Raw genomic sequence first — 27,678 nt, 5'->3', positions numbered from 1 at the left:
AAGTTGCCAGAGAAAGCCTCCCCTATCCCACTCAGGTCCTGCAAAGTGGTACACAGAGACCTGAGTGGAATTCGGGAACCCCCCTTGGGAAGAAAACCTGATGTCAGGGTAGAAGGACAGCTCAGCAGATGTGGTCTCACTGTGCTACAATTGAGTCCCGAAGTCCCTCTGTGGTTGCAAAGGCCTGGTTAACCAAGCCCACAAGTGAACGGAGAAGGCACCGAGTTCCTCTATGGCTAAGTGGTGAAGAGGGAATACAGAAAGGAGCGACCCACTACATTCACACTCTAGGAGTGTAGATGTTTGTGTGTCAAATGGCACACACAAAAGAAAAACGAACAGACATCTCAGTGTAAGTTGGTACCAAGAAAGGAGTGCAAGAAGTAGAGCGCGGACAAACAAATGGGAAGTGCAGACATCCCGCGTAGTATGCAACTGGAATCCGAAGAAAGGGTACCGAGACCCGAGGAGGATATTGGGGAACATATTGCGTTGGCAGCTGCTCTCTGTTTTAGATCCAATCCTCCCACCCTGGCTGACGTGTCTCTCGATCTGGCTTGCTTGCTGGGTCTCTTCAGTCTTCTTTTGCCGTCGCTGCTACAGTGCTCTCCTCTTCATGGGATGTCTGAAGCGGGATCTTTGTTAGGATCCTGTTTTATGAGCTCTATTTTAAGCTAGGACTTTGCTCTTGATGACCAGAGACTTCAACCATCCGCTAGCCAGACCCAAGTCCAACACAAAAACTCACCTATGCGCCTGCACGTTTTGGGCAGTGTCCGCCACATCCATCAGAAGGTTGTTCAGATTCAGTCGCCTGTCCTGTCTCTGGCTCTGGGTGCAGCTTGTCTTCTGCGCCCCACACTTGAGCTTTACTGTAGCAGCCACCCTTCTCCAGGCTTTTGTTGCCAGGGCCCGTAACTCTTCTGGTGGGGTGATTTAGACGACTCTGCTGAATGGCACCTATATACTGCAAGTAGTACATACTTACTTTTACCTATAGCATCTTGATAATGACTGGTGTTATCCTGTTAAATACTATGGGCACCCTTTCTGACACTCTAAAAAGCGACTATCACCTTTACTTGCAAACTGCCATTGTCCTTTAACACTCTTAGGATCCTGTATTTTTAAAGTATTCCTGTGATTTCCCATGGATTGTACTGTGAAAAATAACTCTTCTTGTAGGTTTTGTCGGTAGTATTGGGTCTTTCTTCTAGAGCCAGCACAGTTTTTTTAAATTATTTTCTTAGTTACCTTATAGTACTTAATTGTACTGTTATATAATGCAATACTTATATGGAAGAGTATTTATACCTTGAAACCGGATTCTCCCCACCTAAGAGTGAAGCCAGACTGATCTGTCATGTTACCACTGATAGCGTTTTGGACTAACTTGGTGGAGACTACGGAGTTGGTTTTATGAACACAGAGGGAGTCTGAACCTCCCCAAACATAACCTTTAAAATACATTGGTCCTCATTGCGAGTAAGGCGAAGCAGGAAAGAACGGTGGTAATGCAGTGGTAACTGTTACCATTGCGTTACTGCATCGCCATACCACAACTTTGGTGGCAAGGTGGAGGAAATCCTCTACCTTACTGCCGAAAACCAGCAAAATAGGCAGCAGCAAAATTCCACCGAAATCCTCATGGAGTCCTATAGACTACAAAAAATGGGGATTTACATCGCCTACCACCACTTATAATCCAGCAGTAAATCTGTGGGACCAAGTAGTGGTAATGGTAATTTGGTTTGCCGGTATTTCGGCGGATTTAACACCAAATTCAGGCCAAACTTGTAATGAGGCACACTGACTAAACAAATTTGCAAATAGAAGCTGTGTAAATACCTTGCTGTGGTCTGTTATATTTAAAAACAACTGTTAAAAACAGACCTACAGCCACTTTTCCTCCCAAAAACAGGAATATATTCCCTACAAAAAAGGAGCTGGGAGTGAAACTACTCCCTACAAAAAATAAGAAACAGCAGGCATATAAGAGCCCGCCCCTTGATACTCCTCCACTGACAGATATGTATCTGTGGTACCAGCAAAGCAGCGCCCCAAGAAGGAGCTCAAATATCAGTTTCATTAAAGAGGAACTTTCAGGTAAAAATGAACCTTTAATTTGCATAAGATATATTTTACTTTAAAGAATGCATGGATCAGATGCCTGTAACTGCTAGCAATTAAACATGAATGGCCACAGCCACATCCTGTGCGTTCATGCTTAAGCTTTCAGTGCACACAAATGAACTTTTTTCTGTGTGGCATGAGCTGCTCTTGGCAAAATCTCAACAAGAACTCACTTTCTGATCCTCTCACGCACACTCCGTGAACAAAGGCAAGGTGGATATGTGACACTTGACTCATGAGACTTGCGGTTTCGAAGAAGGCCTGTTAAAAGAAAAAAAGATGAGTTTTAATGTTTCAGTATTTTTCCCTTCATCACCCAGCACACCACTCTGCAGTAGCAGACTCCTGTAATGGGCATATGTACTTGCAGAAGTTAAAGGGAGTTAAAGGGTTTAAAGAGCTTCCTGATGCTGGGTTTTTTCCTGTTTGTTACTGCTAAGGATTGGGATCGTTATCATTAAAAACAGAGTAGAGTCAAACTTGTTCCATGTGATGAACTCACAATGCCAGAGACAACTGTGAGAAGTGAGGGACTATGAGGGCCAGAGTTCATAACAAGCTAGGCGATGTGCACCTCGAAATGGTTTACACATATACTGTACCCCCAACATCATTAAAGAGTGTGCGGCACCCCTCACACCGATCATCACAGCATTCATTAACGCCTCATTCAAGACGGGCAAAGTCCCTGACAGCCTTAAAGAGGCGTGGGTACGTCCGCTCTTAAAGAAACCAACCCTGGTCCCTGCCCAACCTAACAACTACCGGCCCATTACAACGGTTCCTTTTCTTCTAAAAATCTTAGATAAAGCTGCACACATGCAGATACAGTCCTACCTGGAAAACAACTCTGTCTTAGGTAAAAGGCAGTCCGGATTCCGCAAAGGTCATGGCACTGAAACCGCTTTACTAGATCTGAAGAACCAAATTACCCTAATTCTAGACAAAGGCAAGCCGGCCCTTCTGCCCTCCTAGACCTCTCGGCGGCATTTGATTTAGTCGATCATGCCATCCTCACAAACCATCTCACTCAGGCCGCACATTTTTCTGAACAAGCCACAAACTGGATCACCTCCTTCCTCGAAGGAAGAGTAATGAAAGTGTTTTCCAATATAGCTAACGCAGAGCCTACCACCATCAGGTATGGAGTCCCTCAGGGCTTATGTACGGCTCCTACCCGCTATAATCTTTTTACCAAACCTCTCTTCGATAAATTGGACGCACTTGGGATCACATACACCAACTACGCTGACGATACCCAAGTGCTCCTCCCGCTCAAAGGACTCTACCATCAAGACACAGCCACCCTCCAGAATATATACGCCACCATCCAAGCATGGATGGCCACGAATGGCCTATGTCTTGATAAGACCGAAATTCTCATCCTTGGTCAAAATCCACTCTCACGAACCTCGACCCACTCTACACCAACTTCTGCATAGACAATTGTGTCATCCCAGTTCTACCATCTGTTAAAACACTAGGAGTCCACATTGACGCCTCACTCTCCATGGACAAGCAAGTCAACTCCATTGTTTCTGCCTCCGCCCTGAGCACTAAGCTCATTAATGCCATCAAACCTTTCCTAACTAAAGATAACTGCCTTTCTATTGCCAGAGCCACCATTGGAGCCAAACTAGATTATTGTAATGCGCTATTGGATGGCACCTCCAACTCCAATCTTAATAAATTCCAAACAACACAGAATAATGCACTAAGAGCAGCTCTCAATATACCAAAAAAGGACCACATCGCGCAAGCCAGAAAGGCAGCACACTGGCTACCTGTCAAAGAGTGCATTACATTCAAAATACTTACCACCGCACACGAATGTATCAACCTGTCTGCACCCTCATACCTGTCTGATATGCTAGCCAGATCTCACTCCACCAGACCAACTAGGCAATGCCACACCAACCAACTTAGGGTCCCACGCATCAAACGAGCTAGAGCAGGTGGAATAAGTGTCCCCTAAGTTATGGAACAAACTACCTAGCACGCTCAGAGCAGAAACCTCTCTCACTGCCTTTCCGAAAAAGATTGAAAACCACCTTGTTTAACTAATTCCTCTTCCTTTGTGTCGTTTACTCTTTTCTCCTCCTCTCCTGTAGCTACTACTCTTCTCTTGCAACTAAGTAATGACTTCACTGTATGTACAAGTCATTTTCATATCTGTAACAAGCGCCACGATGCCCTCTGGGCTGCCTGTATGCTCAACAAATGTAAAATAAATAAATAAATAAATAAAATACTAAGAGCAAGGAAGGCAGCAAGAGCATCCTCTCCCTACAACTTCAATAACCAACTAATATCACTGCTTTAAATGGAACATCACTAGTAATTTCTGGAAAACATCCAGACAAGGGCTCAGGAGTCAGAACACTTCCTGGCGGCACTGCCCAAGAGTCAGTTAGCCTGCAGGAAATAAACCCTCCCCATAAATGCAATATCTAGGAGGTGAGCATGCATCCCTTTAAATGTAACGACCAGCCATGTTCACAAGACAGCCAAGGCAAGCTACACGAAATACTAGATATGGAGAAGAAAACCACATCCTGACCCTTCATTCATGCACATACAGTGCACCCCTCTCACTAACATAAAACACTACAGTGGAAAATCTGCCCCAGCTCCCCATTTACCAGCAGGACTTGTACAGACCAAAAATACTTATCTAACCTTTATTAGAAATTCCATAAGACTAACACCCCTTTCCTTGCAAATAAGGCAGAAAACTACAAACAGATGAAAATATACTGGTCACCAATGAACTCCCAAAGTACATGGCACACATTTAAAGTATAGCCATGCCCCCGAGAGTTCTGAACTACAAACCCTCTCTCCCAATCAGATCCCTGCCGGGAACCATCTGACTAAGCCAGCGAGTTAGAGTAAACATCTGGCCCAGGCAGTCAAATAAACAAATACATTAATAAAAAGAGTCTCTGTTTCCTCAGTCTGGGAGAAAGAAGGCTGGAATGCAGGGGCACCAGAGGCAGTGGAAACAACAGGTGCACTGAGAAGACTCTGCGATCAGGTACAGACATCAGGGCACCATAAAGCCTATATGTTGAGAAGGCACTCAATCTTTTGCAGCAGGGAACTGAGGGTGCCCCATAGAGAAATCGCAAAACCAGCTAGGGGGAATGTTGAAGGAGATGGAGAAATAGATACGGAGAGTGATAAGGGGGCGAGCCGGGGCTCAGAGGTGGGAGGGAGAGAGAGAGCAAGCGAGAGAGATAGAGAGCGAGAAACAGAGAAGCCTACTGAAGCCTTTAATTGAGACACTTGGAGACATATCTAAAGGAAGAGAGAAAGACAAAATCTTTGAATAGACTATATTTTGGACCCCAGCAAAAGCCGGGGCTACAAAGGAGAAGCCATAGCCTGCTGAGGACTAGCCCGAGAGGTGGGGCTTATGGGTGATAACTTCAGCCAAACAACAAAACCCTGGCAAGTGGAAAGAAATTATTGCAGGTAAAAACTGTAATACCCTAGAAAGCCGGGTGATGGGGGTGAGGAGTGGGTATTAGATAGGCAGGTCCCTGAGATCATATTAAGGAACCAGGACTAGGACAGCAGGTACTTTCCGCTTAGCTGACCGCTTTGATTTTAGTTTAAAACCCCATGGTCTGGTAGGAATCAGTCCTTTCCAATACCTTAAGAGAAGTGGGCTCACGGGGCAGAAGGTGGAACTATGAAAGAAACTGATTCTTAGAAATCCTGCTGAGTTTGTTGAGGCAACCTCTTCAATATTTGCTTTGCTCAAGCCAGATATGCCGCCCTGTTTTGTTTCCTATGCCATCCCATACGCTTATATGAATTTACCGAAACCCAACTTGGTGTATTGTACAGATGAAGAAGTTGCACTATTTTTTCTCTCTCACACTTCTCACATGGACACATCCAGTAAAAATTCCCAAATACTATCTCAGCGTTTTAAAAGCACTGGCCGCATCCTTTACCTTATGCCTGGGTGTCCGAAGGAGAGTATGTACACTCACCAGTGCAATGTCTCGGTGACTTGGGTCAAGAATCTTCAGCACCACCCTGAGATCCCGGCTGTTGTTGTTTTGCTCTGTGGAAAAGTACTCTGCTTCCTCGTCACCGAGCTCGTACACATGAAGAAAGCCCTCGTAGATGTTTGTACGGGTGCCCTGCCCAAGGTGAGCACACTGAGGAGCAAGAACATGGTTAATCAGAGTACTAGGCTTAGAAAACACACACAAGGTGACCCACTGGATCCATATCTCTTCAACAGTGCTCTTTCTTTCTGGGGACTTGGCAACGCTGCTTGTTCTATTTTTCTTCCTTTTCAGGATTACTTCTTGGATGGGTTAACCTCTGTAACCAGACACAAACTTTTAAATCACCTTATACCATATTGTAGCCCCTTTGACTATCAGTTTGTTTTATCTGGTTGCATTGAAATGACAAAAGATGTGCAATAAAAAAAGTCCATAGACAGAAATACACTGATGAATAAAGGCATCCAACCAACGCAAACCATAAACCTATGCACTGTTTAAGCTTTTATCAAAAAGACTCTAATTATACCCAATACAAAGGATATAATTAACTAAAGAAATATAGTGTCATGAAAATACATGGAGTGGAAGCAGTCAAGTTTATCTAGTGATTTAAACAAAAGTATCTTGTTTGACAAAAGTGTCACTTACGCTTTCGATGGGTGTAGTACAAAAACTTTTTAACGTAATATAAAAATGTTCTGAAATAACATATCACATTACATTACATAGCAATCCATTCTATTTCAATCCGGGTAAGTGTCCCCATGGCCGCTCATTCAATGCTTTCAAAGCAAGGGTGTTTATTGGGCTCAGTCCTTCTTAGGGTCCCTCTACGGGCCGTGCAGCCTGGGAATTGTCCCCATGGTACTCTAATGTACAGTCTGTTTAATGTAGAGTTATGAGCTGTGCTTTAAAAAAAAAAAATCTTAGTCACCATTTAAGTTATGTTATCAGAACTTAATAAAGCGCATGTACGCCATTGGCATCATGGCGCTAAGGCATAAGGAGGTTTTAAATGAGAGCAAAAATAGAAGAGTTTTTAGTTTCTGTCGAAAACAGAAGTGGAAAGTGGTGCTCCGTAATGCAGGAGGGAGTTTGTTCCAGGCGTTAGCAGCCACAAAGGAAAAAGCATGACACCCTAGCCGAGTCCGCCTAAATTGTGGGACTGCTATAAGACGGGCTGACTGGGAACGTAGGGACCGGGTGGGAGAATAATGTAGACATTTAGCCTGCAAATACTCTGCTCCAATACCGCAGAAGGCCCGATGAACCATGCATAAGGATTTAAACGCAATACGAGCCTCCACCGGAAGCCAGTGAAGCTGCCTCAATAGAGGGTACCTGTGAGTGCCAAAAGGGGGGCCGAGGATGGCTCTTGCTGCTGCAATTTGGAGATGTTGTAACAGCTTGGTTAAATATAGGGGCTGCCCTAAATAAAGCAAGTTACAATAATACAGGCCGCTCAATACTAGTATTGAGCGGCCACCACCGGGGCTTGGCAAACTGCGGGAATGAAAGGAAAAACCCTCCTCAGGACCCAGAGTTTAAAATGGCCAGTCTTGCAGACTGAAGCCACCTGCTCAACCATGGTCAAGGAGGCAGTGAGTCTAACCCCCAGATTTCTGACCGGGGGCCAAAAATCGGCCATCCAGAAGAGATGAGGGGAGGTGGTCCTGACAACCAACACCTCTGTTTTGTTGGCGTTAAGCTTAAGCTAGTTGGATGTCATCCAGCTCCCCAAGACACTTCCTTAGTCGTGCCGCAGTCTCAGACTGAGTCAGGTCCAGCCGGACCAGGATCTGGGTATCATCCGGATAAGAGTAATAGCGAAACCTGTGAGTTTGAAGGAGAAGCAGAAGGAGTCTAATGTAGACATTAAACAGAATAGGAGAGAGTGCCGATCTCTGAGGGACCCCACAAGAGAGAGACCGGTGCGGAACGGAAAGGGGGAAGAGAGACAGACTGACCAGTCGGCAAGAAAGGCCGTAAACCAAGCGAGAACCTGCCCAGCCAGACCAGCGGCCGACAAGTGGGAGACCAGGGTGGAGTGATCGAAAGCCGCCAACAGATCTAAAAGCAGGCCGGCTCCGACTCCACCCTGATCTGCCAATCGCACCAGGTCATCAAGCACAGAATTAAGGACCAAATTAGTGCCTTTTCCTGGCCGGAAACCTGATTGGAAGGTATCGAAGTACTGTGAAGACTCTAGAAAGTTGGACAATAAAGGAGAGACCAGAGCTGCCAGTACTTTCATCATAAAAGACAGGAGAGAGATGGGCCGGTAGTTGGCTAGCACCTCATGGTCTGAGGAGGGTTTTTTCAATAGAGGAATGACTAGGGCATGCTTACAGGGAAGATGGGATAATACCAGTGGCAAAGGAGAGATTGACCGCAGACGTGATATGAGCAATCAACTAGTCTGAGGATTCCTTCAAAAGGGCTAAAGGAATGGCATCGGCCGAGGAAGCTGACTTAAGGCGCTGAATAGCTCTCAAAATATCAGCATCAGAGAAAAGGGGAAAAGTGGACCAGGAGCCCAAAGGTGAAGGGGCTCAATGTGTACCCTTTTACCCCTTCACTGGATAGTAGCTCAGCCTCGTCTTTTATGTTATCTCTAAAAGTATATATGTTTATCCACAAAAAAAGACGAAAGGGAGTCACGTAGATTCTGTGAAGGCGGTACCTGGGGGCAAGCTGTCCGGAGAGCGACTGGACCAGGTCAAATAGGGCATCTGGTTTATTCAAGGCTATTTCCACCGCTATTTAAGCGGTATACAAAATTCAAAATCAAAGAAATATTTCCATTTCTAGAAGCCACCATTTATTTCAAATGATCAGGCTAGTCTCAATTGCCAGCCTACTCTTATTTTAGATATAAAAGGGCCCACATGTTTTTCTAGTAGTCTGGACATAGCACCTCTTGAAAAGAGAAAAGAACAATTTGTCTTAGTGTGAAAATAAGCAAAGGAGTTGCAAGAGGCATTTGATTTCTGGGTCCTTCTTCTTCCACTACAGATCTCAATTTCTATCACACTACAAGAAACATACCTAACATCTACAAGTTGTAAGTCCGAATGTGGGGGGAGGTAGGGCTGATGAGGGAATAGGGGTGTGAGACACTTAATATCTTATTTGGGACATTCAACCGTTGAAGTGCTTTTGTTTTACAAATTGTTTTAATGCAACATCTTCACCAGGATGATGTGCTGTGCTGTGGATGAAATGATATGGTTTCTTCAGTTTGGTATGCAACGCTATGTAATCTTATGCTAATTTATGTCATGTTTAGGCTGCTGGGACTTGGACGATATTGGGTCTGTAAGGATCTATGCCTTTCAATGTTAACTTGAAGTTGTGATTTAATTTACACCTTGCTATTGCTTTTAAGTTGGCTGCCCCCTCCCCTTGGTCCCCATACACACCCGTTTGGACTGCCACTTCCTCCCTCAACGTAAATTATGCTAATTTATGTCATGTTTAGGCTGCTGGGACTTGGACGATATTGGGTCTGTAAGGATCTATGCCTTTCAATGTTAACTTGAAGTTGTGATTTAATTTACACCTTGCTATTGCTTTTAAGTTGGCTGCCCCCTCCCCTTGGTCCCCATACACACCCGTTTGGACTGCCACTTCCTCCCTCAACGTATGTATATCTAACTTTGTTTAACACTGTTTTTTTCCATTTTGGATTATCCCATAACAATTGTGATTTCGTAACCGAATTATGTTTTTTGATTTAATCCAGGTTTGCTCTTTTTTCATTTACATGTATTTGTCTATTTATTGTTTCCTTCCTTTTGTCTTTTAGGAACATGATGCCAGTTATGATATACTAGCTGGTTATGTCAGGTTAGATCACGTCAGGTTTCTTAAGTTGTTTCACATTAATGTCTTGTTGGCTCGATCGAAAGCTGACAAGTGCTCTGAAGCAGCCAGGTGACAGGTAGTAATACACGTGAGCAGTACTCAGTTCATGATAAGGGCTACAACGCCCAAGGTAGATGGGCAAATATAGGCTGGCAAAAAGACGCTACACTGCTGTGGACTTATGATCCAATGCTGCCCTCTTAACAGGACTATGTAACAGCAGCATACGGTGAGAAGCAGACAAGTCTGGATTATGAAGATTACATCTCAACCATCTCAATAAAGGCCCGAGCAGCCTTTAACAACTTGCAAGAAGCCTGGTCCAGGGTTTTGCTTCTTGAGGAGCCACAATTCAAAACCCACCCTTATTTAAAAGTGACCACATTTCCTTGCAGCTTTTCCATCTAAAGAACCATCCCCTTTGGGGCGTGCGGAGTAAGTAAGTAGTTAATGGGGCCCCCTTTTTCACAATGCACAATTTTGACAGGTGGGCACGCCCCTCTGTGTCTTTAGTCCCGCCCCCTTTTGATACAGTTTTGATATCAATTTAATATACATTTTATTATGTAAAAAAGATAGCAAAATGTTTTGATATCAAATGTATATTTGATACCAAGTGGGTATAATTTATATCAGTTTTGATATAAACTGAATATACATTTTATATAAAAATGATGTAAACACGGGAGCAGCGTGTTGTGGTCTCGCTTGGTCGACTGTGGAGGATGAAGTGAGCTCTGAAGACAGGGTTTTGCGTCGTGACACAGCAATGATGTCAGAGAGGGGTTTGGCCTTTAATATGACAGGAATCAGGAAATGATATTAATACAAAGTGATATTTAACATTATTTTTTTATATAAACATTTAAGTGAAAGTGATTTTAATTGTTTTTATTTAGGAAATGCGATTTTTACATTGTGAATTTAAAATGCAAAAGTTTGTTCTTGATTGAATAAAAACTAAAAGCATTAATTTAAAAAAATAAACATTTAACAAAAATGTATATACAATTTTTTTTTTATATAGAATTAATATAACATGTTTTTATAAAGTTGGCCCCAAAATTGAATTTATATAAAAAAATGTTATATCTATTTTGATATAAAATGTATATCAATGTTATATGAACTGGACAAAGTCTCTATATATTATAGATGACGTCATCTCATTCCAGATAATCATCAGGGTTGAGTTAGCTTTATCTCCTAGTGACAATGAAGTAGATTTTATATAGACCTTAAATAGAGGATGGTGGCCCAAAATACAAATGACAGAGTATGTAGCACAGAGTCTATACAAAAGTCAAACTATTTAATTTGTCAATGCATGTTTCTTTTAAATAATGAAAGCGGTTTGTTTATAGCTAAAGTGGCCTCACCAGAGTTATACAATAGTCCAAACTATTGCTATGGCATGCATTCTGTCATTTGTATTTTGGGCTGCCATCCTCTACACCAGTGTTTCTAGGCGATAAAGCTAACTCAACTCTAGCGGGTTATTTATAGACCCCGTTGATTGTCTGGAATTCTTTGACCTCATCTATTTTTATTTTATTTTATTGCGCATTTGTAAGGTGCAAATACATCAAGTAAATTGTGTTTCAAAGCACCCAGAGGGCAGCAGGGAGGGAACAAGGGAACGAAAGGCAAATATACTAACAATGAATAGAAAGAAAGAGGCGTACCTACTAGCCATTGTGAGCATTCAGAATGTGCACGTGCAGAGAGGGAGAAGGATGAGGGAATGGGGTAAGTGCTAGGTGTTCCACTGAGGAAGTGCTAGGAGGTAAGTTGCAAGCAGTTGTTTAGTGCCTGGCAGAGATCACTTGGTGAGAGTGGTCAACTGCCCATAATAAGTGCAGGCCTGTGAGACAGCACAGCCAAGGGGGCGCCCAAAGGCAAGTGCTGGAAGTGGGCGGAGGCTGGAGGCAAATGGGTGTCGGGGGGGGGAAGGGTGCATGACCCAGAAGGATACATGATGGTCCTGGTCACCAATCTCAGCGACTGCGGTGTTTATCAAGGGAGGGAGAGAGCGAAGGAGGAGGTGAAAAGGAATGTCTTAAGGGGCTTCCGGGATTTGAGAAGATCCGGCTAAAGACGGAGCGGAAGGGGGAGGCTGTTCCAGAGGAGGGAACCAGCTGAGGAAATAGATCGTCCACCAGCTCGTTGTTTTGAGAAGTGCTTGACACGCAGAGAGTTGGTGCCAAAGGAGCGTAAAGATCTGGAGTGTACTATATATAGACTTTATGTCCAGTTCATCCAACATGGATATTTATTTTATATCAAAATTGATATCAAACATTTTTGGGGCCAACTTTATATACACATTTTAAATTAATTTTATGTAAAGAAAAAGCAATTTTGAAATACATTTTAATAAAAATATTTAAATAAAAACATGAATTTTGAATACATTTCTATATTTATTTTTTTAATTTGTATATATATATATATTTTTGTATTAAAAATATTAATTGTTATATTCATTTTTGTATACATTTTATATTAAAAAGATAGTATTTTTTGTATTTAATTTTCCACTTCCTTTCACATTAAAGGCCAAACCGCTCTGGCATCATCGCTGCGTCAAGATGCAAAACCCTAAGTTCACTGTCCATGGGAGTGGGGAGACGGAAGCACCGGTACCGTTGCTAATGGTGCCGTTACTTCCATGACAAGTCTGCCTGCAGGGGCCCCTGCAGGCAGACTTGTAGTGTGGTGGTCCGGAAAGGATGGCGATACGTTGCTACTGGCACCCTTAATTCCAGACCGCCAAACTCGTAATGAGGTCTATACTCACTTCATCAGAATATTTCAGATAAAAGGGTGCAAAAAGGTTCCTGCATGCAGAAGGGGAGACATCTGCATATCTCTCCCTACCTAGGTTATGGTACACTGTCTCCATCATTTCCTGTGGGCCCGCTATGCTATGACTAGAGGGCGGGCCTTAGCAACCCAGTGTATTGCCAAGATGATGGCGCCGTGACTTCCTCCAAGATGGTGAGCACAACACTTTTAGACTGGAGGAACCCGGAGTGTACTGCACACCATGCTTCAGGCACCCTGAGGTTTACTTTTGCGTGTTTCTGAACACCCCGCCCCTTCTGTCAGTAGTATTGTTCCCCTTCCCATATTTCCTCATCTCTTCCTTAGTTCCATAGCCTCCTTGTTCTTCCCTGTTTGCTTCTTCTATTGGCTTCCCTGTATATTACCCTCCTGATTAACCGTATAGTTGCACCTGCCCTGCCTGGACATCTCACTGTTCCTGACTAGTCTGTGATTCTTCAGCTCCTCCCTGTGGCGTCCCTCCTTATATCTGGGGGGGGGGATTTGCTAGGGTTCCCCTGTTTTGGGACAGTTTGGGATGCCCCACAGTAGCCTTGCACCTACCACTGTGACAAGTTGGCTTCCTCCAGGGCACCGGCTTTATCTCTTCATACCCCTAAGAAGACACACAACAGTGGTAAGTCCAACCGCTATTCATGACAATCTACCCTGTTTGTCGGACATCTACATTTGGGATTCACGCGGTCTACTGAATAAAACCTGGATAAGGCGCTCAAGGTACATATTCTCACTATAGATGGGTGAATATCACTATAATTAATTTGATAGCCTGTTGCGAGGCAACGTGACACACTTTCTCATATCACCAAACACTGATCATTCAATCAATTGACTCACAAGTTGCCAAGAATGTATGTCTCCTGGACAATAGAGATTAACCTTTACTCCTTTCCCACTTCCCGGTCTCATTTCCCAGCGTTCACCATTACACGGTATGACAGGGTTAGGGTCTTAACTCTATCAGGGGGAGGCATCCCCCTCTTCAACCTGGGTAAGTGGCCTACCATGGCGTATGCCAGAGTCATTCCTACCGAAAAGGCGGGGTGACAGAGTTGGGAGGGCCCCAGTCCCTGACGCCCCCCCCCTCAAACCCTTAACTGTGCCTGGCACTTGGTACCACTGTCTGTTACACCGTGCCTTGCAGTCTCATATCTGACAGAAGTCTTTTCTTGTTTCTAACAGGACTACTAGGTCCAGAATGCAGTTCTGCAGGCAGAAACACCAACGCTGAACACAGCTCTCGCTCCCTTCATCACCTTCATGTTATCGGCAAGAACGCAGACTTCCCAGGACAGCAGGAAATGGGCGCGAGTGGCCAGGAAAACTGATACGCAGCAACAGTAACCCCACAACCACCTCTGCAGGAAATAACGGTGGGGCTAAGAAGGGGTTTGAAAGGGGTTAGAAACGGTTGAAGGGAGTTTGCGTGAGGTCTGTAGAGGTGGAGGGCCAAATGACCAAGTGGATGGCATAGTGTAGAGTGAGGTTTTGAGTATGTGGGAGAGGTACCGAGTGTGAGAATGGAGTACTTGTTATGAGGTTGTGTGTTGGAATGGGTGATAGACTGGAGAGTGGGCTTACAAGGTGAGACTGGTTAAGGGAGAGAAAGTGAGTGTGGGAGTGAGGATGGAAGAGAGGGGAGACGGGTATAGTAGGCAGAGGTCGGAAAATAGGTGGGAGTAGTCATAAAAGGGAGCAAGGAAGAGAGTGAGAAACAGAGGGACCAACTGGTAAGGTAAATAGCGAGGGAGAGAGAGCATGGATAAGAGTGAGGAAGACTGGAAATGGATAGAGAAGGGAGTAGAGAGAGGGTGGGGGGGGTGAAGAGGTAGTAAGAAAGAAAGAGTGAGAAGGGAATGGAGGAAGTAGGAGGAGGGAGCAGGAGCGAGAGAAAAAGAAGGAGGAATCATAACTTTGATTGCCTCGAGAACATCAGAACCGGGTGCCATTGGTAATTCCCAGAGATAGTGAAATAGAAAAGGCTGTTGCATTTAGGTCCTCGCTGTTAGTTCAGTTTAGCACTAGATAGTAGGCATGCCTGGCATTTGTACTGACTCTACATATAGAAAGAAGGGACATCTGGGCTAGGAAGGTGGGAGGCCATGGCAGGTTGAGGACTACAGCTGGGACTCCCCTTAGTCTGGCACTCCAGCAGTGCAGTCTTACCCACATCATGGCAATTAGGGTTCTCTGGCATGGATTCACATTTTTATGAATATTCCCTGTTGTCAGGCTGGGAATCCTCAGTAAAGTAAAAACAATTTCACATTAGCTTGAAAACTGTTTTTCTCCTCTAAACCAATCACTGTCCTTCCGGTCATACTGTTCGCGTCCAATGACAGTCCTCTCCCTAAGCCCACCCCTGGTGACCATCATCAGATTTGGTAAGCACCTAAAACGGCAGTATGAACCAAGAAGGGCCACAGAGGGGAAGGAGGGAGGGTTTGCATGTGAATCCATGCCAGACCCATGCTGGAGAACAAGAGTTTCAGGAAAGTAACGTAATCCTTCTCCAACATGGGGTCTGGCATGGATTCACATGCTCATGAATAACGATTACACAGCAGTACATATACACAACCAGTAGAGGTGGCATGGCTTAACAGAAGTAAAAACACTGACCCCTTGAACAGACTGACCTCAAATTTACAGGTGGTGTAGCACCGCTAGCACACTCTGGACTCCTTCCTGGAATCCCTGTCGACGCAGTAGAACCTCATGAAGGTGTGCGTGGACCTCCACATAGCAGCCCTGCAAATGTTGAGCAGGGGCATACTATAGAGAAATGCTGTCGTTTCAGCGATGGCTCTGGTGGTGTGGGCTCTGAACCGACCTGGAAGCGATCTGTTACCCAGACGATCACAGTGCATGATGCAGCTGGAGAGCCAACTGGAATGGAAGGTCTTTCCGTGATTCACAGGTCCAAAATTGAACAACTAAAAAGTCTTCCGAAAACTCTTGCGTGTCACGTAAAACTTCAAGACACGAGCAACAACCAGCAAATGCCACGCCCTATCTGCTGGCGACGATGGATTTGTGAAGAAGAAAGGCACCACCAAAGCCTCGTTGAGATGGAACTCCGACGGAACCTTCGACATAAAGTATGGCTGTTTGCAAGACAGTGCCTGAATCTCCTCGACACACCTGGCTGAGGTGATTGCTACGAGGAAAGCCGTCTTCCACGAGAGAAACTTGACGGGGCTTGATGCACCGGCTCCAAGAGCGCATCCATGAGTTTAGTCAAGACCACATTGAGTTCCCTAGCTGGGGAAGAAGCCTCCACCAAGTCCTGAAGAGGATTTTGAGGAACTCCTTGACAAGTCTGTGCAACGATAGGGAAGGCCTACCCAGAGTCCTGCTGTAACGGGATATGGTGGCCATGGCCAGCCTTGGCCAAGGAAAGCAGGTATTGTAAGAGGTTTAGTTTAGTTTATTTATTGGTATAGCGCGCCAAACCCTTAGGTATCTGGGCGCATGAGGAGCCGGGCTGTGACTCGCAGGTGAGTAATCTTCTGAGCCTGGCACCACACAGCAAAACGCTTCCACTTTTGGCTTTAGCATGCCAACGTTGAAGTGTCTCTGGTCAGAAGTCCTTAGACTCCGCAGGTAAAGAATAATGCCCAAATTCTAGTGCTGCAGGAGCCAGGCCCTGAGGCTCAGCGATGGTGGGTCGTGGTGCAGAATCACCCCTCCCTCTCTGGAGAGAAGATCGGGTAGTAGTGGCAGCCTGATGGACAGAGCCGCTGACAACCTTAGCAGGTCTGGATACCAGATTTGTTGCGGCCACGCCAGGGGGCGACAAGTATCATTTTACAGTGACACCGAGTGTGTTGATCTGTGGTAGCACAAGTCAGAACAGAGTTAAAGCGTATAGGAAAAGTCCCACGAAAAAGGGAACACATTCCCCATGCTGCCGGAACATGCTTGTGAACGTCTGATTCTTGGAATTCATCAACGTCATGAAAAGGTCGATCTGGGGTTGAACCCATTTGTGAAATATAAGATCCACCTGGTCCTGGCGAAGCTCCCATTCGTGGCAAGAACGTATCTCCCTGAGGAGCAAGTCTGCAATGGTGTTCTTGGTGCCTGCCAGGTGTAAAAGGACGAGAAACATGTCCTGACGAATGGCCCAGCACAACATATCTTGGGCCTCCCTGGAGAGAGCCAGAGAGCGCGTCCCGCCCTGCTACTGGATTGTTACGCTGACTTGGCTCCCACAGGGGTGTCAATCGGACCCGGACAGCTGCAACCTCCTCCAACGTGAAGCGTAGTGCAGAGATGACAGACTGGACTGGACCGCCTAATCTCGTCTGCTTGACCCGTAGAAGTATTCTCCTGCAAGTGGAGAAAGGGATTTAGCCACCCGTGGATTCTAGTAATGGCACCCCACTGTTCTCCCCACTAATCACCACCGATATTCACTTTCAGTAAGCTCACCTTATGTTTGTAAATGATGAGCTCTCCATCCTGCTTGGAATGCAGGGGCGCGTAGATACCAGTTACTTCACTGGTTTGAAGGCGTTGGAAGAGTTCCGGATGAATATTGACTCCGAGGTTCCAGGCGAGAACCCGTACGTATAAAGTTGAAAGAGTTCAATATGTCCGATTTTCACTCTTGTTCATTCCTTTCATGTGTTGCAGCTGGGTCCAAGGGAAGATTGTCTTGTGGCAGCTGATGGTGTTCAGGTAAGAGTCTGTATTACCCAACACTGTCCGGTAAAAGATGCGTGTGTTTAAATTGCTGGTTTCTCTCTCCTTACAGGTGCGGCGTAAGAAGTTGCGGTTTGTTACAGAATAATGTCCCCGGTAGTTAATCAGGTAAGTCTATGGTGGAGAGGTTGTATTTATTGGCTCTCTCGGCTCACCTTATGTTTCTTTTGTCCCCTAGATGGTGGAATTCGGCGAAGAAAATGATGGAGGCTGCGCCGGATCGAAAAATGCTGTGAGGACTGGTGAGTATGGCGCGTCGCGCTGCAGCTGGCGATGCGACACGTGTAGAATAATGTCCTTTTCAAGTTCGAAGACGTGATGGATCCGGAATTCAGGTAAGGATTGAAATAATATCTGTTTTCTAACCTTTCCTTCTTCTTTCTTCTATTGCTAGGAGCTCTGGATTCGAGACGGGCGTGGTTGAAGACTGGATGCTGACTGCAGGCACGGTGAGCGTTACGCTGCTGGATGCAGAATAACGCGAAGCATATGCTGCTGTTCGGGCGTGGTTTAAATAGCCTCCAAAGTAGTTCCAGGTAAGAAGTCCCTAGAACCACACCCGATTAAAAAAATAGTCCCTGTAGTAAAATAGTCCCATCCAGGCCTCACGTTGGCTTGGATTCATTTGCAGCATGGTCTGCATGAGGTAAGTAAGGACTATGAGCCTGGCCCCTATGGCGCCAGGACTGATTTCTATTATGAGCCTGGCGCCTAAGGCGCCAGGACTGAAACCAGACAGCCCCCAGCCGGGGCTGCTGGGATTTTATTAAATATCTGGATGCCTGCTCCCGGGGCTGATGGGCTTGATCCGGATGCCCGGGGGTAGGCATCATGACATGTAGAACATGGTGGTGGTGCTGTCCATAGAAATCCTCACCATCTTGCCCCTCAGCGATAGCAGGAAGGACTTGAGGGCCCAGTAGACGGCCCGAAGGTCCAGGACGTTGATGTGGAGGGTGTTTTCTTCTGCCAGCTAGAGGCCTCTGGTGTGCAACTATCAGGTGTGTGCTCCCCAAACTTCCAGAGAAGCACCCGTGGTGGCTGTCATTTGGTAAGGAGGGACTTGGAATGGGGCCCCTTGCGTGAGATGAGAGCACACGCCCCACGACTGTATTGCTCATCGAAACTCCTTGTTGAGGATGATCTTGTCCATCCAGGATCCCGAGACCTGCAGCCACCTCGCATCCAGAAACTCCTGGAGAGGCATCATCTGTAGTCTGCAAATGAAGACGAGGTTGATGCAGGAGGACACAATGCAGAATACACAGTGACTTGATGGCTCACACAGTAGTTACCCACGCAGACGACAGGCACTGCACCTCCCCCAGGATGGCTATCACCCTCACTTCCGAGGCAAACACCAGACAAGTTACTGTGTTGAGTTGGGCTCCGAGAAACAGAGCATTCTGCAATGGCTCCAAGCAGGACAGGTCCTCGCCATGTGCTGCCTCGACAGAGCATGGGAGCGGGTTCCTACGAGTCAATCATCCAGGTAAGAGTAGATGCGGATGACCTCAAGACGAAGATGCGGATGCCCTCGAGACGAAGATGCGCCGCCATTGGAGCCAAGCACTTTGTAAAGACCCTTGGGGCCCATTACACGCCGAAGTGGAGAACCTTGAACTGATAGTGTCGCCCCTGGACCATGAACCACAGGAACTTGCAGTGCTTCCAGTGGATGGGGACATGGAAGTAGGCGTCCTCCAGATCCACAGACGCCAGTTGGTGGAGAACATGCTGCAACGTGACCATCCTGAATTTCTGTGACTTCAAGTACTTATTGAGGCGTCTCAGGTCCAGGATCGGCCTCCACCCTCCTGACATCTTTCAGACGAGAAAGTATCTGAAGTACACTCTGAGGCCCCTGAGGCGCTGGTGGACGGATTCTATCGCTCCATTCTTTAACATGGCGTGGACCTCCTGCAACAGCTGTTGTGCCACGTGTTATTCTTGTAGAGCCACCAGGGGAATACAAGGACGCCTGCATTAGAACTCCAATGTGTTCGAGATTGTCCAGCATCCATCTGTCGGTGCTGATGGTCGTCCCCGTGCTGATGAACCTCGCCAGCCGCCTCCCACTGGGGGGTTTAGGCCCCTGTCCTGCAGGCGGCGCCGATGCTGTCCTATGCTGCTGTATGCCTGTGATCGATCTCTTTAGGCTTCTTGAGTCATGGAGCGGGAAGGCTGTCGATAAGGGGTGGAATATCCCTTGGAGGACCTGCCGGGCTTTCCTCTCAAAGAACGAAAAGGACGACAACTGACGTTGCTGTAGGATACCCTGTGAACACAACGTCTTGATAGCTACCTTGATAATTTGCAGAGACTCATTGATTGTCTTGCCAAAGCGGTTCTCTCCATCAAATGGCATGTCCAACACTTTTGACTGAACGTCCCGTCTGAAGTTGGTGGCTTTCAGCCATCCCTGCCGACGAAGAGACACTCTGTTGCCCATTTGACAGAAACCGGTGTCCGCCATGACCACCGCCACGGTAATGGTGTGGTCCGAGGCCACTCCCCCTGCCCCTCCTGGAACAGTGCCAGAGCGTCTACCTTCTTGTAGGTAAGAAGTCTACAATAGGGCCCAATTTATACCATAGTTCCCGAACATGGCGGGACAAAATGGCTAGGGCATTAGTGGCCTTAATGATGTTGGCAGCAGTATAGATGATCCTTTTCCCCATCGCGCCCAGCTTCTTCCCCTCTTGGTCCGGGGGCACCATGGACAAGGACAACAGGTTCGCCAAGCATTTCCTGGCTGCAGCCGAGACCACAGAGTCGGGTGAAGGCAGGAACCTCAGGTACTTGGGGGCCGAGTTCGTTACTCTGTATTTCTCAAGCCTATCCTACTTGAGTGGAGCAGTGCTCGGATTCTTCATTAGGGCCAAGCACTCATCCCAGATATCATCTAGCAAGGGAACGGACATGGTCTTCCGTCTGGACTCACGCCGTTGGTAAAGCAATCCGTCCTTTTTGTCTCCTCAGGCACCAATTGAAAAAGTTCAGAGGCCCTGGAAATCATAGCATGAAAAGAGCCGACCTCATCCAGTGAAGAGGCCCTGTGTGGATCATCCGTGCCCACTGGCTCCCCGCCAGCTGGTACAAAGTCATCAGCTTCGTCGGTATTCATTGCAATAGCCGCTGTAACAGTGCCCGTGGCAGGATCCCCAGTCAGGGCTATGTCCAGAAGTGTAGGCGGTGGTGTCGGTTGACGCCTTGGACCAGCAGGGTCCTTTGACCTGCGCTTGGGGTTTGCACAGAGGGCTCCAGGGAAGCACTCTTGGGGGACTCCTAGACGGAGAAGGCCCGGTGTGGGCGGCAGTCTCTGTTGAATCTCTGATACAAGTGTGTGCAGCATGGTCAGAATGCCCAAAGACATGTCCCTGGGCTGAGTCGTGGAACGAGTGTGAGGTGGAGGCTCCGGACTGGTGTGCCTCTTCTGGCGAGGTGGAGGACTGGGTTCGCCTTGTGGTGACCCCATCTACAGACATGGGTCCCTGACCCCCTTCGTGGTCTGAATAATAGTCTTCAGGCAGATTGTCGTCGCCCTCATCGGAGCTCGTATGAATCTGTACTGCTCTCGCCGGGGCAGCCCGTGGTTCCGTACCCCTTTTAGGGTCTGTAGGAGTTTTATGCTTTTCCCTCTCCGGAGACTTCAGGGGAGGAGCTGTGGGAGGTCCACGCCATGTTAAAGAATGGAGCGATAGAATCTGTCCTCAATCCAGGTGCCTTTTTCTGGAGCTGCAGCAGCTGCTTCATGCCGTGGTGGTAAGGATAACTGCGGGGCGGCCGTAACCGTGACTGTGGATGCCACCTTCGTGGCCAGCCCCCCTTTTGATGAAGTAGCTGCTGTCGTTGACGAGGTCATCGATGGGGTGATGGCAGGAGCCTTCGTCGACTTGGTCATGACTGTTGATGACGACGATGTTTTGGCTGGTTGAGCTGCCGATGGGAGTCGCCGAGGGCGAGCTGCGAAAGGCCACCTTTGGATCTCTCCTTCGTCGCCTTGTCCGGCAATGGTAAGCAGAGTTTTGAAGGAAACAAGGACTTTCCCTTAGATGGTACGTCCCTCACTGGTAGGCTTGTCATAGAAGTGGTTGGTGATGGCGACCTTTTCCTTCCCGAGCTGGGAACTGCAGCAGTGGGAAACCCAGTGGGATCAACGACATGCGGCATTGCCTTCTTTTGTATCCCCGAGGGCGGGACGTCCTCAAAGGACCTCACTCAACCTCTTTTCTGGGGGAGTGTGTTTGTGGGACCGGCGGTCCTGGGGAAAGCATGACCCTACCCAGAAGAAGAGTCAGAGCCCTTGCTCGAGTTGAGCCACGATGCCAGCCAGCTGTAGCAACCCTTCATTGTCTTTTTCAAAATACCACGGCAGACCTTGCATCCCTCCTCATCATGGTCCGAGTGCAGACAATACAGACATTTATGGTGTCGATTTACGAAGTACATGTTCCTTAATCCACATTTCGTGCAGAGTTTGAAGAGGAATCTCTTCTCCTCGGTCATGGTGGATAGGCGCGAAGTAGGCCCAAGCATTCTCTAAACTCGATGAAGGATCCATGAAGTATTGTGATCTTCACCAACGGTGGGTCTTGCTGCCGGTAGTCCACATACGGTCGAACGATTAGACAGAAATCAGTCAAAATCTTGATAAAAATTTGCAAAAACGTCAAAAATAGCTCAGAGAGCACTAAGAGGACTCCCAATACTGAAGCGTGTGGTCAAAATCTGAAGATGGCCAGCAGGAGGGGTGGGGTGGTTAGTGAGAGGGCTGTCATTGGACAGGGGCAGTAGGACTCTAAGGACAGTGATTGGTTTAGAGGAAAAATACAGTTTTTAAGCTGAAGTGAAACCGTTCTTTCTTTATGGAAGATTCCCAGCATGACGACAGGGAATATTCTTGAGCATGTGAATGCATGCCAGACCCCATGCTGGAGAACAATACATTCACAAACAGCCTGAATAAGTTGTACAGTTCATAAGGACATCTGTGACAACGGCCATCTTTTGGTTCTGGAGTTTGTAAGTTGGCTTCACAACCTCAGCGTATCCTCATTGTCTATTGGGAGGGACATTTAAAAACTTTCTGGTGAAGAAGGGAATGACGGAGCACACCCAGAGTCCACCACACATCATTGTATTTACTAATTCTTGCACCAAAAAAACAAATGTATTAGAAACTGCCCTACAGAAAATTGCTCATTTATAGAAAATTGCTTGTGATCACAGGTGGGTTGACGCAGTGCCAATGTTTACACATGCCCTCTGCTGAAGCCCCCTTGTACTTTTATATTGATATTGCTCTCTGTTTCTATGCTACTCATGCTTCCCTTATCCTGTCACGTTTTCCCATTCCCTTTCCACAACAGAACATGCTCCTGTGCGCCCTGGCCGGGGGAACAATACACCAACATATGGAAATGCCTCTGCACTGTCAGCATGCTGGTGATGGATGCAGTATAACATCTTTTTTAACATAACATTTCCCTTGCAATAGTATCTGATTCACTGACCGCTGCAACTGTTTTTCGCTCTCCCCCTTGCTTCTCTGCTTTTCTCACTGTTTTATTCTCTGTTCTCTTCTCCTATTCCCTCCCCTTGCTCTCTCTCTCTACTCCCCCTCTTACTTTCTTCTATGCACTTACTCTATCTGAATTGTCCCAGGATCTAGTATGATAGTAACAATGTTTGTCTCCTCCCCCTCCTTTACTTGTTATTCCCTCTCCCCCTCCAGCTCTATCTGAAATGTCGTCAGGCCTAGTACGATAGTCGCTTGTTTTGTTCCTCTCCCTTCTTCTCTTCCCCTCTTCTTGCGTAATTCCCCGGCTCTACCAGAAATGTCATCAGGTCTAGTACGGTAGTCGCCTGTTTCCCATTTTCCACTATCTGAAATGTCGCTAGGCCGAGTACAATAGTTAATTTCACATTCTTGTTGTTCATGGCCTTTAGGAACGTTTTGTATTTACCCTTGTTCCCTCCCTTGTCGTGAAGCGCTTTGAAACACATTGTGTATAGGCTCTATATAAACATATCATATCATAATTTAGGGGAAACCACGTTAAAGCAAAAAGAAGGTTTGCCTTTTTTCCCTATTTCGTGTCCTTTCGAAAAGTACATATATTGAAATCACATCATTTATTTTGGTAATGTCTATCGTGCAATTAATAAGCTTACTGTATAAACATTTTAGAACCTTTGTTTTGCTATTATAAGTGCTGCAAACTTTTGTCTCCTGGGGAGAGTATGGTGACAGTCTAGTACAGGGTCCTGTATCTTTTGTCTCTGCATTTTTTATGAACTACTACAACTCCCATCACACAAAGCCAGCAGTCAATGTTCATGGGAGTTTGAATCCAAAACATCTGGAGGGCTGCAGGTTGCAGACTAGTAAAAAAGTTGCAGCATTCCCCGGTTGCTAAAGACAGTAAAAGCAAATAAGGGGTCTATACTGCATTCCTATCTATTTATGGTAGCAACTGGCAAGTGGCAATAAATAGGGTTGCAGTCTCTGAATTCCTCTTATTTGATGAAGTGGGGGGCCTGTAACATAGGAATGGGTTTATATATCATGGGGTTAATCTGCTTTTAGTATAATGGATTGGACATATAAGAATCATTTCTCCCACTTGGCTCGCTACAAGATTTTGCATCTGTGACAAGGCCAGTACCCTGGAAAGGGGAATCAGTCCCTTCTGGAGCATTTGTGAACATTGGAATGTTGAGATGGAACTTTCGTTTCTTTCTGAAACAGAGAAGGTTTGCTACTTTGGATCTTTGCTTTAACCTTTGGGAAAATGATTCCGACCTGTTGATACATGAAACCGTGCCTGTTCAGAAAAAAAGAGTCATTCATCTGATCCAATAGGACAGCAAACCCCCTTTTAGTTTAGTTCTAAGTGTAAGAGTTGGAAATAGGTTTTTGACACAGGACGGTGGACTCTTTTAGTTCTTGGACATTCTGACAGAATCCTTCGTTTTTGCTGAGGCTGGGAAACCCCTCTTAGAGTTAGGGCAAGATGGGTTTTTTTTTCTTTCCATATGAATGCAAGTTTCTACCAAGCAACACACCACATGTGGCCCGGTCTCCTTACTTCTGCACCCTTACAGACCCCTTAAGCAGGCTACCATTATGTACTCCTTGCTGCTGTGCCTCTATGGGTTTCATAGAGAAGCGCAGATCCGTGTGGCATAAAGTATTTGGGAAAAGCTCAGACAGCTCTGCTTAAATCCAGTGGTTTGTCAGCCAAGGGTGTGAATTTCCGGCAGCTTCACCAACCGTGGGCAAGACTTACACTGTTTGAAACATCTGCGGATTGGGGACTTGAAGGAAAAACAAAGGATGAAAACATGAAGGTTATGCTTAAAACCTGCATTTTGGGACGATGTAATAGTCATTTTAATATGAAGGCCCCGGTCTTCGCACACCTCAAAAAGGGATAAGTGATCAGACCATGGAATCGTCTCTACCCCAAAATCCGAAATGCATTCCCTGATCGAGGAGTCTACCAGGATATAATCGATCCTGGAAAATGCCCGATGTACCCTGGAAAAAAAGGTGAAAAGAGATTCACGATCGCGCTTGGGCGGGGGGCGGGGAAAGGGAGGAGGGGGGTGGCTTAATAAGCTATTGAATAGTTTTAAGCATGAGAAATTGTCGGCCATTGCAAATAGCGCCATGCCTTACTTTGTACAGGGTTGGAATGTCATTTTGCTAAATATTGACAGTGAAGCCTTGAAGCTGTAACGATCGAGGTTGGGTGCTTGGCTCGTGGCCCGGGGAGGGTTGCTAGTAAACTGTTCTGCCGCCATGTCCTGTAATTTTGCCCGGGACCCTACCGATATCGGTATTGATATTCTGTGGAAAAGCCTAACGGTGTGTTCAGTCCTTGCTTTTAGCCTTGTGTGCCGATTGCTCTCTGAAGCCGGGTTTGCCTGTGGTGGGGTGGGGCTTGGGGGGAGTAGGGCTGGGGAAATGGCTGTGATTTGTTCTTGTTCATCGTTTTATTTTCTGTTTTATGTCTGTTGTAGCTTGGTGGATGAGTTGATTACTGAAAAGCTAAATAAAAATAAAGTGGAAATAAAGGGATAAGTGCCATTTAAGCACACACTGGGGGATTATAGGCAGGTTCAATACACCTAGGTGCGTCCATACAGCATTGTGTGTGCTATGCGGATTAAACAAGGCCAATTGTTTGCAAATGGACAAAACAAAGTTATGCCTTGTGCTAAAGTTGTAAAAAGGTTGACACTGCATATAAAGAGTCTTCGGTTGTGTGTACAGTCTGAACGTTGGTAGACTTTGAAAAATCCCTCTATTGCCAGACAGAAACCATCTGCGTATGGGCCACATCCATAAGAGCGCTCACCTGAGTGATCTCATCCTTGCGGATCTGATGAAAGCTCAGCTGGCTCAGATTCACTGTGCTGTCCTTGGGCTTCCTCGTGATTAAGAGGTTAGACATTTCTGAAAGATAAACAGGGGTGAGACATGGATTGCTATAGACACCTCCTGAATCTTCCACTGCCTGTGCATCCTAAGGGCCTTCCTGCTGATGGAGAGAACCAATTGAAAGAAGCATACTGGTTTATGACCATGCTTCCTAGCGAATTATACCCGTTTAGCATTTATACAGGATTTATTTCCGACAAGGTAAATACTGAACATTCATACAACACACAAACAACTAACAAGCAAGCAATTGTTGCTATTATTAACCAATTCAAAAAGACTAATCTATGGTGAAATAGTGAATGATGAAGTTGTGCCCGACACCATTCGGGTTCGGTAGACTGATCCAGCACCACCTAGACACTTGATCTGTTGCCTGGCCTAGAATTGGACTCCTTGCCGAATGAGGGGGAACAATAAGGGACCTTACAATCCTAGACGTGTGTGGGGAAACTTGCATTATGATCAGAATGAATCCTTTGCACTGCGCTTGATGTTGTGGACTATTATCTTTCTGCAGTCTTGCTGAGGAGGTAGCATGGGTGGACTCTGGAACCTATAAGGGATTCTGCAAATATCACTTGTCACTCGCATGCAGCCTGCCAAAGGGACGCACCTGCAAACAGTACTGATCAACATTTATGTGACCCCAGCTTAACAGTTTGCCTCCTAAGGAACACAAGTGGACCACTGAAATAAAGCATACACACACTAAACGCAATCAATGCTTACAGGACATTCTGACATATTTTATTTCATGTTATGAGAAACAACCAGTCGTTTGTGTATCCCAAACACTACATTGTGAGTGTTCTCACTCATTTACCACATATACACTTGGGAGGAAATGCACGCTAATTGACTGAAAACACGTATTTGTACGGGTCTCACATCTAACACCAGAAGGGGTTGTTTATTGTACACAGTGAGATCTAATTATGACATTATTGGAGGATCAAGCACCAAGGAAAAGCAAGTTAGCAATTGGGCATAGAGGGAGTGGGTTTGGGTTTAGATTGTAGAGGTATATCTTCAGCACAAGCCATACAGGACAATAGTCACTGGTTATGAATGAGCTGGGTTGGGAGGTTATGGTTTCTGGGTACTTGGGTCAATGTGATGTGCTGGAATAATTGGAACCAGTTCAACAGATAAAGCGCAGCAGCCACTTTTACGCGAAGCATGCAAAATCAGTAACAAAACAAAGTATTAAAGAAAAATACTAACAACAAAATTACAAACAATTATCATAAAAAATGGGGAGTCAAAAAAACAATCAGAAGAGGATGTAGTTGGAATGTGCATTGTGGATGTACACCCCTGTCGGTAATCTAAACTAAAACTCAAACACAAGGTGCAATACTAAAGACCAACCTCTAGATGGTGGCCTATACAAAGCATGTACATCTGAAACACATTTGAGGCGGGTGGTAGGCCCTATTTCGGCGGTTCCATGTACAGAGGGCACTGTGTTTGGCTTAAATATACTGTCACCCAAAGCACTGCATTCATTAGTACTCAGGATGACAATATATTTAAGCCAACAGTACAGAGCAGATAGGTCTCTGAGCGTGCCATCCAAGAACAGATAGCTCAGCAGTTACTCTGGAAACAGTGTGGTGGGCTACAAAGAAGGAG

General features: G+C 46.0%; 1 protein-coding gene across 2 annotated transcripts in view; it reads right to left on the bottom strand.

Annotated features, from left to right (window-relative positions):
• Positions 1–27,678, bottom strand: part of TYK2 (tyrosine kinase 2) — a 1,212,497-nt gene that overhangs the window by 348,091 nt on the left and 836,728 nt on the right. For both annotated transcript variants that reach the window (XM_069604089.1, XM_069604090.1), the window contains exons 11-13: positions 25,958–26,055; positions 6,138–6,308; positions 2,307–2,394 (exon numbers count right to left, since the gene is read on the bottom strand). In XM_069604089.1, coding sequence (XP_069460190.1) covers positions 2,307–2,394; positions 6,138–6,308; positions 25,958–26,055 — 357 coding nt within the window. The remainder of the gene's footprint in view (positions 1–2,306; positions 2,395–6,137; positions 6,309–25,957; positions 26,056–27,678) is intronic.

This window comes from Ambystoma mexicanum, chromosome 3q, assembly GCF_040938575.1.
Source record: "Ambystoma mexicanum isolate Mex_15411 chromosome 3q, UKY_AmexF1_1, whole genome shotgun sequence".
Classification (NCBI taxonomy): Eukaryota; Metazoa; Chordata; class Amphibia; order Caudata; family Ambystomatidae; genus Ambystoma; species Ambystoma mexicanum.
This window is presented reverse-complemented; position numbering and strand designations above follow the sequence as displayed.